Consider the following 15435-nt stretch of genomic DNA (forward strand, 5'->3'; position numbering starts at 1 on the left):
CACATGCTAGGCCAAGTGCTCTGTCGCTAAGCTATTTAACAGCAGGAAACAGGCTGAAGCTGCAGGATACCGAGTGTGTTTTTTACCAGGGAGGGGTAGGTGCATGAAAATTATTCCATTATTTTTTTATCTGAAGGCAGAATGAACTGGACCTGCAATTGGGAAGGGCCGTGTGCTCCTTTCTGGAGCTCAAGCAGACTGTTAGGTGAGAGGCGGCTGGAATGGTTGATCTTAGCAATTTACCTCCCCCTTCCCTGGCTTCGGGTCTACAGCCGGGTTTGCTGGGGGAGAAAGCTACAGGCATCAAAGTCCCACACTGTTTTGTCACCCTACTGATCAGGTCCTCCGAGGGCAGCCCATCGAGGTGGCGCACTGCAGGGATGCGAGACAAGGGCAGGCGCCAGGCGGTGCGTGGTCCGGCGTTCATGTTTGGTGCTCGTGGGCCCAGCCTCACAGCTGAGGAGGAACGCTTCCTGGACGCTGCAGAGTACGGCAACATCCCAGTGGTGCGTAAGATGCTGGAGGAGTCACAAACGCTCAATGTCAACTGTGTGGACTACATGGGCCAGAACGCACTGCAGCTGGCTGTAGGCAATGAGCATCTGGAGGTGACCGAGTTGCTGCTGAAAAAGGAGAACCTGGCACGTATCGGTGATGCACTGCTGCTAGCCATCAGCAAGGGCTATGTGCGCATCGTGGAGGCCATCCTTGGCCACCCAGGCTTTGCGGCAAGCCGGCGCCTGACACTTAGCCCTTGCGAGCAGGAACTGCGGGACGATGACTTTTATGCTTATGATGAGGATGGCACGCGCTTCTCGCCTGACATCACGCCCATCATCCTGGCTGCACACTGCCATAAGTACGAGGTGGTGCACCTGCTGCTACTCAAGGGTGCGCGCATCGAGCGGCCACACGACTACTTCTGTCGTTGCGCCGACTGTGCCGAGAAACAGAGGCTTGATGCCTTCAGCCACTCGAGGTCTAGGATCAACGCCTACAAGGGGCTGGCCAGCCCTGCATACTTGTCGCTCTCCAGCGAGGACCCGGTGCTCACAGCCCTGGAACTCAGCAATGAACTGGCCAAGCTAGCCAACATAGAGAAGGAGTTCAAGGTAGGACATTGGAAGCCCCCCTGCCTGCTGTACCAGAGTCAGTTCTGCCTGGTGCCTGTTGAGATTTTGTCTGTTTGTTTTAAGGTAGTTCCTCACTTTATAGCTCAGGCTGGCCACAAATTCACAGCAACCCTCCTCCTATTTCAACCTCTCAGATGTTGGGTTTACAAGAATGTGTACCATGTCCAGTTTCTTTCTGCTTTAGACAGGGTCCTAGGTTGTCCTCCTACTTCATAGCCCTTGATGGCCAGGAGCTCACAGTAATCCCCCTGCTTCAGCCTCCCAAATGCTGAGATTACAGCCTGGCTTGCTTTGCGGTGGATTTTAAGCTGAAAGGCACTGCTCTGATGGGTTTTCTCCTCTCAGTGAGACATGCTGCAACAGACTCACATTGGAGACAACATAACACAGCCTTAGAGAGAGGTGGTGATGGTGGCTGCTCTGTGGCCTGGTTAAGTATTCAAACCCAGAAGTTCCGTGTCCCCCTTTTCTAAAAGGGGGATTTGACAAGTCTGCCTCCCTTCCAGACTCTGTGTGTTCTGTAGCACGGTGTCACCATGTCAGAAGGCTGCCCGGCATCACTGTGAGGCAAGGCTCAGCTTTCTTTTCTCGGATGGAGTGTTCGTTTCTTTGAAGTTCTGTTCATGACCCCAAGCCTTTGTATATTTTTAGATGCAGCCATGTCCAACATATGCTTCATAGGCTGTGTGCATCCCAGGATGGTTATGGTTTCTACTCAACACATTTGTAGATGACAGTGTCATATGGCCAAGTGAAGACTGGGCATCCCTACCAGAATCAAAATTCCAAAAGCAAATATAGAATACTACTGAAGCTATGTTATTGTTAATATTAAAGTCACTTCATTAATGGGACAAATGTCTCACCTTGAATTCCATGAACATATTTAGAGTGGTGAGTTGTGACTGTAGAGTCAATCCAGAAACACAAAGGACAGCAAAATGATTTGCTTCCTCACTGGGTTTTTTTCCTGTTTATTGCCTTTTTTAATGAGTTACTTTTTTCTGTCAATCAGTAGTATTTCATGAGACTCCTATGTTTGTGATAGACCATTTTAAAATTTTATTCCATTGCCACCCTCTTTCTATGCATTTTAAATGCTCCTAGTCCTTAAAACTGGGGTGAAGTGGGTATTTTATTACAAAGTAAACTCCATCAACTCTCTTCAGCAGATTTCCCCTCTCCCGTTCTCCAGGTAAGGAAGTATTTACAAGCACCGGCTCCTCAGCATCCAACCTTTTTTTAGCATAGAGCAATAGTATCAAGATGAGTATTTATTCTGTCCTTAACATCTTAACATTGCTTTTCATAGTTAAATGGGGTTTTTTTTCCAAGCACAATTGGCAATATAATTCAAACTAAGGAAAACCTGCTTTCTCTTTGGTTTTAAGAAAATGGCACAAATTAGTTTGCCCACTTTCAATCTACAACAAATTCCTTCGGTGTTTGTCAACCCTCGCTGTGTCTTGGAGGAGTTCTGATCTCAGTATAACCATCTTGTTAATCTATTTGTGCTTTTTTTCCTGGTATAAATCTGCATGTTTTGTTGTAAAGAAAATTTGGGGAGATGTGGGAAAATTGAAGGATAAAATAAGTCTTGCTTAAGATCTACCTCCTGTAAGGACATCTATAATGTACTACTTAAAAAGGGTTATTCCCTTGAATCCACCATGAAATTTGTTTTTGTTTCATATTTGAGTTTTTTAAGACAGGGTCTCATGTAGCCCAAGCTGGCCTTGAACTTGCTGTGTAACTGAGGAAAACCTTGGGCTTCTGATCCTCCTGTCTCCACCTCTCAAGTGCTTGGATTACAGACATGCCCCACCACACCAGGCTTGAAAACTTTTTAGACAGATCATAGGTAGAACAAATTTAAAGCTTCAAGCTTATCAGAGAGAATAGAAAAGTATCTGGGGAAAATACTTCCAACATCATTTCTTTATTTTTGAGGTAGTCATAAAAGCATAATTCTAAATTTGCTTATTTGACACTTCAAATGTCACAGAAACTTGTTTTGTGTTCTTTATTTGATATATGTTGAAACTCTGCAAGAGAACTTCCATAAAAGGAAATATTTTCTAGGATTATGTTTTAATAATTTACTAAAGATGGTGATGTTTGCAGTTCCACATAGAGAAGTTGCCTTGGTGGAGCAATGGAAGAGAATTTGTTATTCATACTTTCCCCCTGAAGCCAGCTAAATCCATGTTAGCAATACTCAGATTAGAATCCTTTACTCTGACTTGAAGGGTCATCCCTGAGAACATTCAGAAGGTGGGAAAATGCCACAAGTAAAAAAGCAAAAGAGGAGAAAGCACACCTGAGTTCTCCAGGTTAGATACCATAGCCGAGGATATGCAAAAACCATCTGTCTCTCAGATGTTCCCAGATCCAACTTACACAGCGAGCTTGAGAGTGGCAGAGCCCTCTGTGAGCCAGAACGTGGCAGCTCCTCGGGAGTTAGTCTCTGGAGAGTCACTCTGCTTCACCACATGCCTTCTCTTCCCCATCCTTGGCCATCTTTTTGGTTCTTTCTTATCCCATCTCCCCTGTCCACCCTCTCACCCCCACATCCCTGTCCATCAGACTGTCAGTAGACAGTCAAAGCCCTAACCCAGCCCTGCTGTGCTCTGACAGGAAGGACAGGACGAATGAAGCTCATTTGGGAGGAAAGCAGGTAACCTGATTTGCCCTGTTCTGTGCTGTTCACTATATTCCTTCCCAGAGGGACTTTCAGCTCAGAGTTCTGGCCTGAAAATGAAGAGACAATGTGCTGCTCCTTGGTGAAGCCACAGGGATGTTTTTCCTTTTCAGACACCTGTTCCAGCATCTTAGCAATGACCTGGAATGCAAACTCCACAGTCCCTCTGCACACTCCACAGTCTCTCAGGGAATACAGAGGACGTGTGAAGGTCACTGTCTCAGGAGCCTGAGCACTTGAGGTCGTAGATTTAGAGGAATTGATGGAGGATGGCCAGTGACTTGTTATTAAAGTGGCAGTGTGGATGTGCAAATGATGTCTACAGCTGTTCCGAAAAATGGAGACTTGAGTCTAATCATTCACCCATCAATGGCGAGAAAGCCTGCCATTTATTAAGATACAAAAACACAAATTGAAATTTCCAGATTCTAATTGAGCTAGTGATGCACTTTTCTGGGAGGGAGGGAGGAAGAAAGGAAGGAAGGGACAAAAAGCTATTTCCCTTCCCTATGCCTCTGTTTTTCTTCTAAAGTATAAAGAAATTTCAAATCCTACCATAGTAGGGTTAGAAGGAAAAGGGAAAAGAAACATGACCCAAAGTTAGAAGGCCATTTACAGCAGGAATAGACTCTGGAAATCATCTAGCCACACAGACCTCTCCATATACAAGTAGGAAAGCAGGGGTCAAGGTCATACTGACTAAACTTGATCTGAGCACCTTGGATCCCTGGCCCAGGTTTTATTTATTTAAGATTTATTTATTTATTTTTATTTTTTGTGTATGAGTGTTATGCCTGTGCATGCATGTATGTGCACCACATGTGTGCCTGGTGCCCTTGGAGGCCAGAGGAAGGCGTGAGGTCCCCTGGAATTGGAGTTGCACATGATTATAGGCTGCCATGTAAGTGCTGGAAAGCATGCTTAGGCCCCATGGAAGATCAGCCAGTGCTCCAAACCATTGATCCATCTCTCCACCCAGTGCTGGGTTTATGTCCAAAATAACGTGCCTTCTGACACTGAAGTACGCATAAGCTTCCTAATGCATACTGAATGCTTTCGGCATTCACTCCTCACAGGACAAACAGAAGGTAAGATTCCGCTTATGGGAAAGGTTGAGGAAATCCCCCCAAAATTGCATTACCCATCTGCTACATGATTAGAATGGAGAGTAAACCATATACATTATTCGGAGTGTGGAGAGGCTGTGATGAAACTGGACCTCATTGCTCTTCCCTGAGGTCCTGGAGTTTTTCGTCGATGCTCTGGTCACCAGTCCATGGTGCTGGGAAAAAACCCATGAAGATGACTCAGCAAAACTAAATTGAGAGCATTTTGGTGTCTCTATTGGTCTGATCTGGGTTGTGAAGCCATGCAAGGGTGGGAGGAGCTCCTCGAAGCCTGGCAGACAGTGCAGACTTTAGCAATGGAGGGAAGGCCAGAGTTCTCCATCTTTGCCTAAGCACTCTGGGTAGATCTAAAAGCCATGACTGAAGTAGCCAGGTGAGGTGGCATGTGCCTGTAGTCTAAGCAGAAAGGAGACCGAGACAAGAGGACCCCTGGAGCTGAGAGTTGGAAGCCATCTTGGGCAACAGAATAAGACTCTGTGTTTAAAAAAAAAAAAAAAAAATCATCTTTACAGTTCCTCTAATTGTTTTCTGTATAACAGACATCTTCCAGCAGTATCTGTTTAATCTATACCAACTAACCATTATCCTCATGGCCTGTATGATTCCCAAGCCTTTTGTTTGTTTCTTTTTCGACTGATCTGTCAGGCTTTGTGAAACATCACTCAGATTCCTTTCAGCTGAACAACTTTGAGGTTATAACTGCAAGAAGTAATAAAGCACCTCTGGTCTATCAGTGCAGAAGCTTGGATCAGGGCACCGGAAGTCTCTCTGACTTCCTGGTGTTACACGAATCCTACAGAACACCCTGAACCAAGGAGTGGCAGGAGGAAACTCCGGCTACAACACTGTATTAAGAAAGGAGCTAGCCGGGCTTTGGTGGTGCACGCCTTTAATCCCAGCACTCGGGAGGCAGAGGCAGATAGATCTCTGTGAGTTTGAGGCCAGCCTGGTCTCCAGAGTAAGTGCCAGGACAGGCTCCAAAGCTACACAGAGAAACCCTGTCTCAAAAAACCAAAAAAAAAAAAAAAAAGAAAGAAAGAAAGAAAGAAGGAAAGAAAGGAGCTGTACATGGAAACATCATGGATTTAATCCTCCTGGAAGTATAATAAAATATTGCATTAGCTTTCAGGAATGGGAGGCAGATGGATGTTTGACTGACTCCCACTCTGCATAGGAACCAGAGGCTTTGTGTTAATGGTACCAGCTTGAATGGAGACTGGGATTTTATTCATTTTATCTTTTCCCTTATGAGGGAATAAGCATTAACTGTATGTTCTTTGTCTGAATTTACTGATAATTGAAGTGGAAACTATTGCAGTCTGTGTACCCTTTAAACGGCCTCTCTTTTTGTTTAATTTAGTTGGTGGTGTAGTTTTTGCCTACCAAATCAAATTATTTAAGGAAAGAAAATTGGAATTCTTCATGTCTTCCTGAAATATGATGTTTTTGAAGCCTAGAAATTCTGCTGTGTGAAGTATCACCTCTTTATCAAGACCCAGTGTCTCCGAACACATTAAAATGAGGAATTCTATTTCCACAAGTACATCAGTTAAATTATTATGTGGCTAACTTTTAAATTGTTTCAGACAGGGTCTGGCTATATAGCCCAGACTAGCCTCCAACTTGCCATCCTCCTGTCTCAGCTTCTTAAATGCTTGAATTATAGAGTGTCTGGTTTAACTTTCTCTATTGGCTAAAATTTTAGTCAAAATCACCAAGGTAGAAATGGGGTTTCCAAAAGTGAGGCACTTCCCCAGGAGATGGACAGTGGTACCTTAACTGGATCTAATGGACTAAAAATAGAGCTCCATTCAGAAGGTAACAGGGAAGCTGCCAGCCATCCATCACACCAAATAAATATGCAAATGGAATTAAAGATTCACAGATTATTTTTAGCAAAGTGTTAGTTCCAGTGACCTGGAAACTTTTCTCTCAGGTATTGATATTTTGTAACCCTGGAGAATCCAATTCCATATAATCAGCCGTTTCTCTCCTTCCATTTCTGCAAGGAGCAATAACATGCCCTTCAGCCCCACCAGATAGATGGCTCTACTGGGATGGGCCCCTCCTCCTCTCCAGTTATTATCAGTAATTTGCAAACTCTGACTTGTACCAGATTGCTGAGTCCTTCATTAGTTTTTACTTCAGGGTAGGACCTAAGAATTACGTTTCTGGCAGGTTCTTGGTGCCACTGATACTGTTGGTATCAGATCTATGTTTGTTTGACAAGTAATGTTTCCTGAAAGGCCATGGATAAGAAACTGGCACATTTTCATAATGGCCACTTTTTTGCATCAATCTGCCACTTTAGAAAGTTTCCATTATGGAAGTAGCCCTGCTTTAGCTTCAAAATAACTATTGCTTATACAAAGAGATAAATTTGTTTTGACTTTTGGTGTTTAGCACTGGCATCTAGCCATTGCCTCTTTTTTCTTCATAAAACAAATTTTTATATAACAGAAGTGTCCTTACTGGGTCTAGTTAGTCACCTTTATAAAAGAGGAAGGAAAGACAGGTAGAGAAGGAAAACAAAAACACAGAAAAGGACAAAATCCCAGTGTTCCAAATCAACTTACAAACTTGCCACACATTGACAGAAACCCCCAGTGTCCTGTGAGTAGTGCCTTCCCTGCTCTCTGGAGCTGGAATCCTGGCATTTCTGCAGACTACACAGGCAACAGGACTGTCTGTGGCATTAAGGTGTGCATTTATACTTCGATTAATTTTTTTAATACAAACCAGTGATTTGTGTACATACCACATTTTTGGTTTTTGTGGGGTGTTTTGGTTTTTGTTTTGGTGGGGTTGTTTTGTTCATTTGTTGTTGTTTTGAGATGGGGCCTTGCACAGTAGCCCAGACTGACCTCAGATTCACTACAGAGCCCAAGCTTGCCTCAAATCCATGGTACTCCTCCTGTGAGCTCTCATGCCTGGCTTTTTTGGAGAAGTTTTAGTTTTATAAGCTGGTGTGGTGGTGCACAACTGAAATCACACTACTGGGTAAGTAGAACTAGGAAGATTTCTAATTTAAGGCCAGCTGTGGCTACACAGTGAGTTCCAGGCCAGTATAAACTAACAGTGAGACCCTATCTTAAAAGCATATACCCTACAAAATCTCAACGCCAAATGCCTATCAGGCAAGCCCTATAGTGTGAGTTAGAGTCCAGCCCAAATCTGAAGTTGACAAAAAATAATTGAACATATTATGGTATACCATATAGTGTGCTGATACATGTATACAATGCTGAATGGTTAAATCAGGCAAATTAGCATATTGTGCCTTTGACCAATTCTACCTCCTGGCCTCTTAAGTACCATCTATTCTTCGTTTCTATGAGTTTGACTTTTTAAGATTCTACGTGTAAGTAAAATCATGGCCGTGTAATTTTCAGAGCTCTCATATAGCTGGTCTGAAGGAAACTCTGTGAGGACAGGGGAATACAACTGTATCTGCCTTAAACAACCTTGTGTCCAGGTAGGGACTGCCTACCCTACCCAGGCAGGGATGTCTTTATCTACCCGCTCCGATCCCCAAGCACTTGCTGCTGAATTAGAGAAATTCTTGACAATAAACACCAAACCTCTTATTTTAGAATGATTACAGGAAGCTCTCCATGCAATGCAAAGACTTTGTAGTGGGCGTGCTGGACCTGTGTCGAGACTCTGAGGAGGTAGAAGCCATTCTGAATGGAGATTTGGAGTCAGCAGAGCCCCTGGAGACACACAGACACAAGGCTTCACTGAGTCGTGTCAAACTTGCCATTAAGTATGAAGTAAAAAAGGTGAGTGAGCCAGTCATCCATAGACATCAACTGCTGACACTGCAATTCAAAGGATCACTTGGAAAACAATCAGAATAGATGGAGGAATTGAGGGAGCGTTGAGATAAAGTTAAATGTCTTTAGGTTCTGACCTTCTCAACTGTTACCCATTATAGGATCCAGGACTTCTTGATAGCAACGATAAGCCTTCTCTCCATTTCAGTTTCCTCATATAAGAGGGTTCTTTTATGGATCTCAGAGTTTTAGTGTAATTTCAATGGATTAGGATAAACCAAGCACTCCGCAAATTGAATTTCAATGTCACTAATAATAACAGCATGGTGGCACACATTTCTGATCCCAGTACTTGGAAAGTAGAGGCAGGAGACTCAGGAGTTCAAAGGCAGTCTCAGCTACCTAGCAAGTCTGGGTCCTCCCTGAGCTACATAAGACAGTCTCAGAAACAAAACAAAAAATAAAATAATGATAATGCTGCTACTTGTATGCATTTGTAAGATACTATAACATATGTCCCCATGTTTACTGCAAGCCTGTAATTTATTTTACCTATAAACCAGGTAAGATAGATGATAAGATTCTACTATAGAAGGAAACTGAGGGTTACCAAGCTTAAGTGACGTGTCTGATGTAACACAGATATGGAGGTGGTCATGCGGGTACCATAAATAAAGACTACAGTTACTTTCATTATGGTTACTACAGAAAAACTGTTTTGTGTTTTCATTTTCTAGTTTGCATTGAGCTATTAAACAATTCATGAAAACAGTAGTCAAAGTATCTCATATGGTGAAAATCTCAGTTTCTGGAATTGGATCATTTAAGTATGCTATGTAACAGAGAGAGTTTTTTGTACTTAGAATCTGGCAGGGGCTGGAGAGGGCTTTGTGGTCATAAGCTTGTACTGCTCTTCCAAATGACCCAAGTTTGGTTCCTAACAACCATGTTGAGCACCTCACAACTATGTGTAACTCCAACTCCAGGGAATCCAATACTGGACAACAACCTCCCACCTACACACACACACACACACACACACACACACACACACACACTTCCACCACAACACAGGGAACTTTTGTGTCATATCCTTGGAATTTGGGTCAGTCATTAATAACATGTGGATTTATTTTCACTAGAAATTGAAAGAAAACAACTTTTCAAGGAACAGATCAATTCTAAGATAATTAAATCCCTCCTTGGAGTGTTCTTCCTGGGAGGTTTTCCTTATGTTGGGGGGAAGACAATTTTAAACAAGATTGATGGCAAGCTGTTTTTAGAAAAGTGTCCAGACAAAGTCACGGATCTTACAATATGAATCTCTTCTGTTTGGCACCTGAGAGGGGAGAATTGATTTCAGTTGTCACAGGCTTTTTATCATTCCATTGAAAGTGTCATATTAGCAGAAACAGCTCATCCACAGAGGGGCTTCTGTTAGCCAACCCACCTTGCAAAGTGAACACCTTGCTTAATTGTAAACAATTTTTAAACAAACATTAAAGCAATGTATGTGGTATCGTTAACAACAAATTTGTTAGCAATCAACATGTATGGCTATGACTTTAACATTTATTAGGAAAGGACTTTTTGATATATTTATATTAGAAATCTGGAGGGGCTAGAGAGATGACTCAGAGGTTAAGGGCACTTGCTGCTCTTGCAGAAGACTCAGGTTTGGTTACCCTTATTGACATGGTGGCTCATGACCATTCATAACGCCATTTCCAGGGGATTTAGCATGCTCTTCTGGCCACTGTGAGCACTAGACACCCATGTGATATACATACATGCAGGTAAAATACCTATATACATATAATTTTCAAAAATTGTTTTAAAGTAAGCCTTAAAACAAAATTACAGATAACTTGACAGCATGTAGTTTGGAACTTCTGTGCACTAGAAAGATCATCAACAAAATCTGAAAGAATTTGGAGAGATTCCTCTGTGGCTAAGAGTGTTTGCTGTTCTTGCAGGGGACCTGGGTTTAGTTCTCAACACCTACATGATGGCTCACAACCATCTGTTGCAACACACTTGGTGCATATGCAAACATGCAAGCAAAACACACATACACATAAAATGCACAAATCCAATAACATTTTTAGTAAAAAGTAAATAAAAATTTTAAATCCTGTGGTCATAAAACTCAGCTAGGTGTAATGGCACATGACTGTGATCTTAGTATTCACAAGGCTGAGGTAGGAGGACTATAGGGTCCATACTGAAACCTGTTTTAACCCTCTTCCAAAATAAATAAATGCTAATGTATAAATCTGTTTTCCTGCTCTCAAAGAATAGTTACAGTACTTGGTTTACTGATGAAATCAGTAACCCAGTTGTGTCTTTTCTTCCTTAGAAAGGATTTGCTCCCCTGTGTTCTAACTCTGGTCATACCTCTCTACTATCTGTGCTTTGAAAGCAGGACTTGTCCCTGACTCAACACACACACACACACACACACACACACACACACACACACACACACACACACACACACACCTCCATCTGTACTTGCAATGTTTATTATAGGAGATTTGTTGACAGGATATGGTAAGCTATTTAGTCTGTAAAACTAGGCTCTAGGGAAAAATAATTTCCAGAGTTCTCCCCCAGTGCTCCAATTTCATCCTTAACAGAAAGGTAATCTGAAAATTAGACCTGCAGCAATAGGACACACTCAGCTATCCATGGGTGTGTTCTCTGCAGAAAGTGTGAGAGGCCTCAGACCTGAGTGGCTCAGAGGGAGAATGAGGGATGCACACATGACTAACATAACAATATCATTAAAACAAAAGCGGAAGCTCCCTGAAGGCTTTGCACAACAGTACCTGCTTGAGGACAGTTGAAAAAGATGATGTAACATAAATTTTTAAGTATAAGCCTATTCTGTTGTTTTTCCATCTCCTGCCCTGGTTGGTAGTTCAGCTTACATCTTCTTAGTTATTTGTCAGTGTGTGTGTGTGTGTGTGTGTGTGTGTGTGTGTGTGTGTGTCCATTCAAATGTGTGTTCTGTGACGCTGTGATGGTTTTGTTCCATTGAAAGATTGAAATGTTCTTATGTGTCAAGCTTTTTCTTTTCAAATCAGAAAGCCTCAAATCTGGGTATTATTTTTGTAATGACTTCAATTTGCTGGTCCGCTGCCGTTGGAAAACAACACACAAATCTGTCGCAGCCAGCTATGACAGTGTGGTATCATAAGGTATTTTTCCAGGAAATAGAGTTGTTTAAGAGATAAAGGGCACTGCCACATTTTGAAATTGTTGAAAAGAAAAAAACAAAACCATCTCCTGATGGATTAGGATTTTTTGCACTCACTTGCTAATATTGTATTGGTTTTATTTTTTTAAATGTGTCTTGTGCATTTGCATTAGGAGCTTTAAGTTGTTGAGGAAAATCTATTTGTTTGAATTTTAAACAGATATACATCTCAAGAAGAGCATAGGCTGTGATCCTATTTACAGGAAATAGGTCAATTACACTGATTTGATTTTTTTTTGTTTTTTTTTTGTTTTTTTTTTTTTTGTTTTTGGTTTTTTGAGACAGGGTTTCTCTGTGTAGCTTTGGAGCCTATCCTGGCACTCGCTCTGGGGATCAGGCTGGCCTCCAACTCACAGAGATCTACCTGCCTCTGCCTCCCGAGTGCTGGGATTAAATGCGTGTGCCACCAACGCCCGGCCAACTTTTCAGCTTTTTACTAGACCAATCAGGGAAGGTAAAACAGCAACACATCATTAGATAATTAAACAAATGTAGCGCATCTTTGCACAGTTAAACAAAAATTCTGCAAAAGCCTGCCGTGTGCTCTGAAGAAATGACAGCTCATGGTTTAAAGTAATACCAACTCTGTTTCTTTTGTTACATTTATTTATTTTACATCCTGGCTGCAGTTTCCTCCTATCCTCCCATTCTATCTCCCTCTCTCCCCACATCCACTTCTCCTCTGTTTCTTTTCTGACTCTTTTGTTTGTTTGTTTTGTTTTGTTTTGTTTTTTTTTTTTTTGAGACAGGGTTTCTCTGTGTAGCTTTGGAGCCTGTTCTGGAACTCTGTCTGTAGACCAGGCTGGACTTGAACTCACAGAGATCCACCTACCTCTACCTCCCAAGTGCTGGGTTTAAAGGCGTGCACCACTACTGCCAAAAGACTGTCCTATTTTAATCTTGTGCTAAATGCCCAGTGCAGTAGCTGGCTGATAGCAAGTGTATAAAGCATTCTGAAGAATGAATGAATGAAAATGATAGACATTTAGGAGCTGCAGAGAAAGGAGTGAAACAGAAAAGGAATAGTCTAAATATAGATAGGGCAAAAGTGGAGCTTTGGGGCTCTTTTCAGAATCCAAGGGAACACAGACCTGGGAATTCTTCAGTTTTGATTGTGTCTACAGCATTTCCCAAGAGATCATTTAATGACTGTGTTAGTGTATGAAATAGTTTTGAAATTGTAAACTTTACAGATGTGGTGGCATGCATCTTTAATCTCAGTATTCAAGAGCTTTGAGGTAGGATCCCAAACTCAAGGTGAGTTGGGCTTATGGTGAGTGAGACCCCATCTTAAAAGAAAAATGGAGAGAAGGGGAGAGAGGAAGACAGTAAGTCAATGGTTTGAAAGAAGACCTAACATACCCCTAGCAACTAGCAATGGTGGGCTAATCAGAAAGGACCTTCAGTCAAGTATTTCTTGGGCAGTTTGGGTACTAAAACAAGGCACCATAGCTAGGGTGGTTTATAGACAACAGAAACTCATTTCTTAAAGCACTGTGGCTGGGAATTTGATGGCAGCAGGGCTGTTCCTGGCCAGTGCCACCCACTGAGTTGCAAAGTACTGACTTCTCTTCATAATACATGTGGCAAACACAAAGCCTTGTGTGGGTGTGAGTGTCTATTTTACATAGACGCCAATCTCACCATCTCAAGTACTCTGTCCCCAAGCCCCAGTGTGCCCTGAAACGCTGACTCGTAAGGGCAGCACATTGGGAGTATGGAATTCAAAATGTGAATTTGAAGATACAGCATTTCTGTTTTCACAATGCTGTTTTCACAATAAGTCACCCAACAGAGAAAGAAATCGATAGGCCAGCCTGTAAAAATGTTTTAGAGTCAAGATCTAAGTGTATAGAAATTAAATGGACAAGGTTTAAGAAACAAAAACAGGGCTGGGGAGGTAGCTTGGCAGTGAGGAGTGGTGCTAGTGTGGGCCCTGCATGGTATCTGCTGGCTCGGTAACAGCTCTGCAGCTCTTGTCATACTCCGCCACAGTACTGAGGTCCAAGTCTGCATCGTTTATGTGTTTTTCATACATTTTAAGGAGCAACTTAGAAATTTAGCAACATTTCTCTTACTTCTAGCCAATAGTAAGCCAAATAACGTTTTCCTTTTCCATTTTGAAATGAATGCAAGAAAGCTGACAAGTGACATAGTGGGGGCACACTTTCACGAAAGAAAGCCAATGTCACCCAATGCCAGCGAGGAGTCAGCTACCGGGAAGGACTGTGAGTAAGGACAGCATCAGCTTTCTCCTTTGGTCTCAATTTTAGCTCCAATGGGAAGCAAATTTGACTAGTGGAGGGAAGACACAGGAGGCATTGGCAGGCTGTGTTCTGGAAAGGCATGAATTGGGGATGTTCCTCTGTGGACCGGGGAATGCTAACCTGCCTCTCTCTCTCTACTTCCAACAGTTTGTGGCTCACCCCAACTGCCAACAACAGCTTTTGACGATCTGGTATGAGAACCTTTCTGGCCTCCGGGAGCAGACCATCGCTATCAAGTGCCTGGTCGTGTTGGTCGTGGCCTTGGGCCTTCCATTCCTTGCTATCGGCTATTGGATTGCACCTTGTAGCAGGGTACTAGCCTGTCCACCTCCCCTCTGTGCTGGGTGCAATGTGTATCTCTGTTGGGAAAGTACAAAAGCTAAAGGTCAAGCTCCCACCTCTTTGGCTTTACATTTTAAGTGACTGTGAAACAAATATTCTACTTTTTAGTGAGTGGATCAACTCAAGGATGGAACCAGGAAGGATTTCATACTACCAAAACAGATCACATTTGCAGGCATGACATGTTAAGGGTTTTAGGGCAAAATCCCTGTGGTAGACAGGAAGGAATAGGTAGCTGGAGTGAAGTAGTATTTGTGCAATTACTTCTGACAGCATAATAAGAACATGGGCGGGACTGGCTGGAAGAAGGGCTAGGAAATAAACAGCTGTACTCAGTGGGACTGAAAAACAGCTGTTTTCAGTGCGCTTATCTGAACCCATTAGAAACACCGGGATCTGAGTGTTAAGCTAATGGCTATCAGCGGTATTATTTAGCCTTTAATAATGTCCATGGTGGGTCCTCAAGTCCTTTGTTCTTCCAGAAGGTTCCAACATGAGTAGAATTGAACTTAGGGTGCTTTTCATTTTTTTTTTAACTGCTTAATTTTGCTTTGATCGCTCTGATACTTTCTCCCCTCAACCTGCCCAAGAACAGCTAATTTGGTTGTGATTAAGAAATCCCCTACACAAGATGTGGAGAGAACATGAATCATGCTAACAGAATCTGCATTCTGGTAATAAGGGGTGCTTCCCGGAGAAGGAGCTGCCCTCAAGTCTGGTTTTATTTAAATCAGAATCTGTTTCAGGCGAAATGTGTCAAGGTCACTTATAAATGACCCTGTAAGGCTACCAATGCCCCCATGTCTTAGTAGCCTCCTCCAGGTGTA

General features: G+C 42.6%; 1 protein-coding gene across 5 annotated transcripts in view; it reads left to right on the plus strand.

Moving 5' to 3' along the window:
• Trpc3 (transient receptor potential cation channel subfamily C member 3) overlaps positions 1-15435 on the plus strand; it is a 61065-nt gene that overhangs the window by 15639 nt on the left and 29991 nt on the right. For all 5 annotated transcript variants that reach the window (XR_004771942.1, XM_035451254.1, XM_035451255.1 and 2 more), the window contains exons 2-4: positions 341-1112; positions 8555-8743; positions 14414-14578. Coding sequence is in view for 4 of the 5 variants with exons in the window: in XM_035451254.1 (XP_035307145.1) it covers positions 341-1112; positions 8555-8743; positions 14414-14578 (1126 nt within the window). In the remaining variant the exon portion in view is untranslated. The remainder of the gene's footprint in view (positions 1-340; positions 1113-8554; positions 8744-14413; positions 14579-15435) is intronic.

Source organism: Cricetulus griseus, assembly GCF_003668045.3.
Source record: "Cricetulus griseus strain 17A/GY chromosome 1 unlocalized genomic scaffold, alternate assembly CriGri-PICRH-1.0 chr1_0, whole genome shotgun sequence".
Lineage (NCBI taxonomy): Eukaryota > Metazoa > Chordata > Mammalia > Rodentia > Cricetidae > Cricetulus > Cricetulus griseus.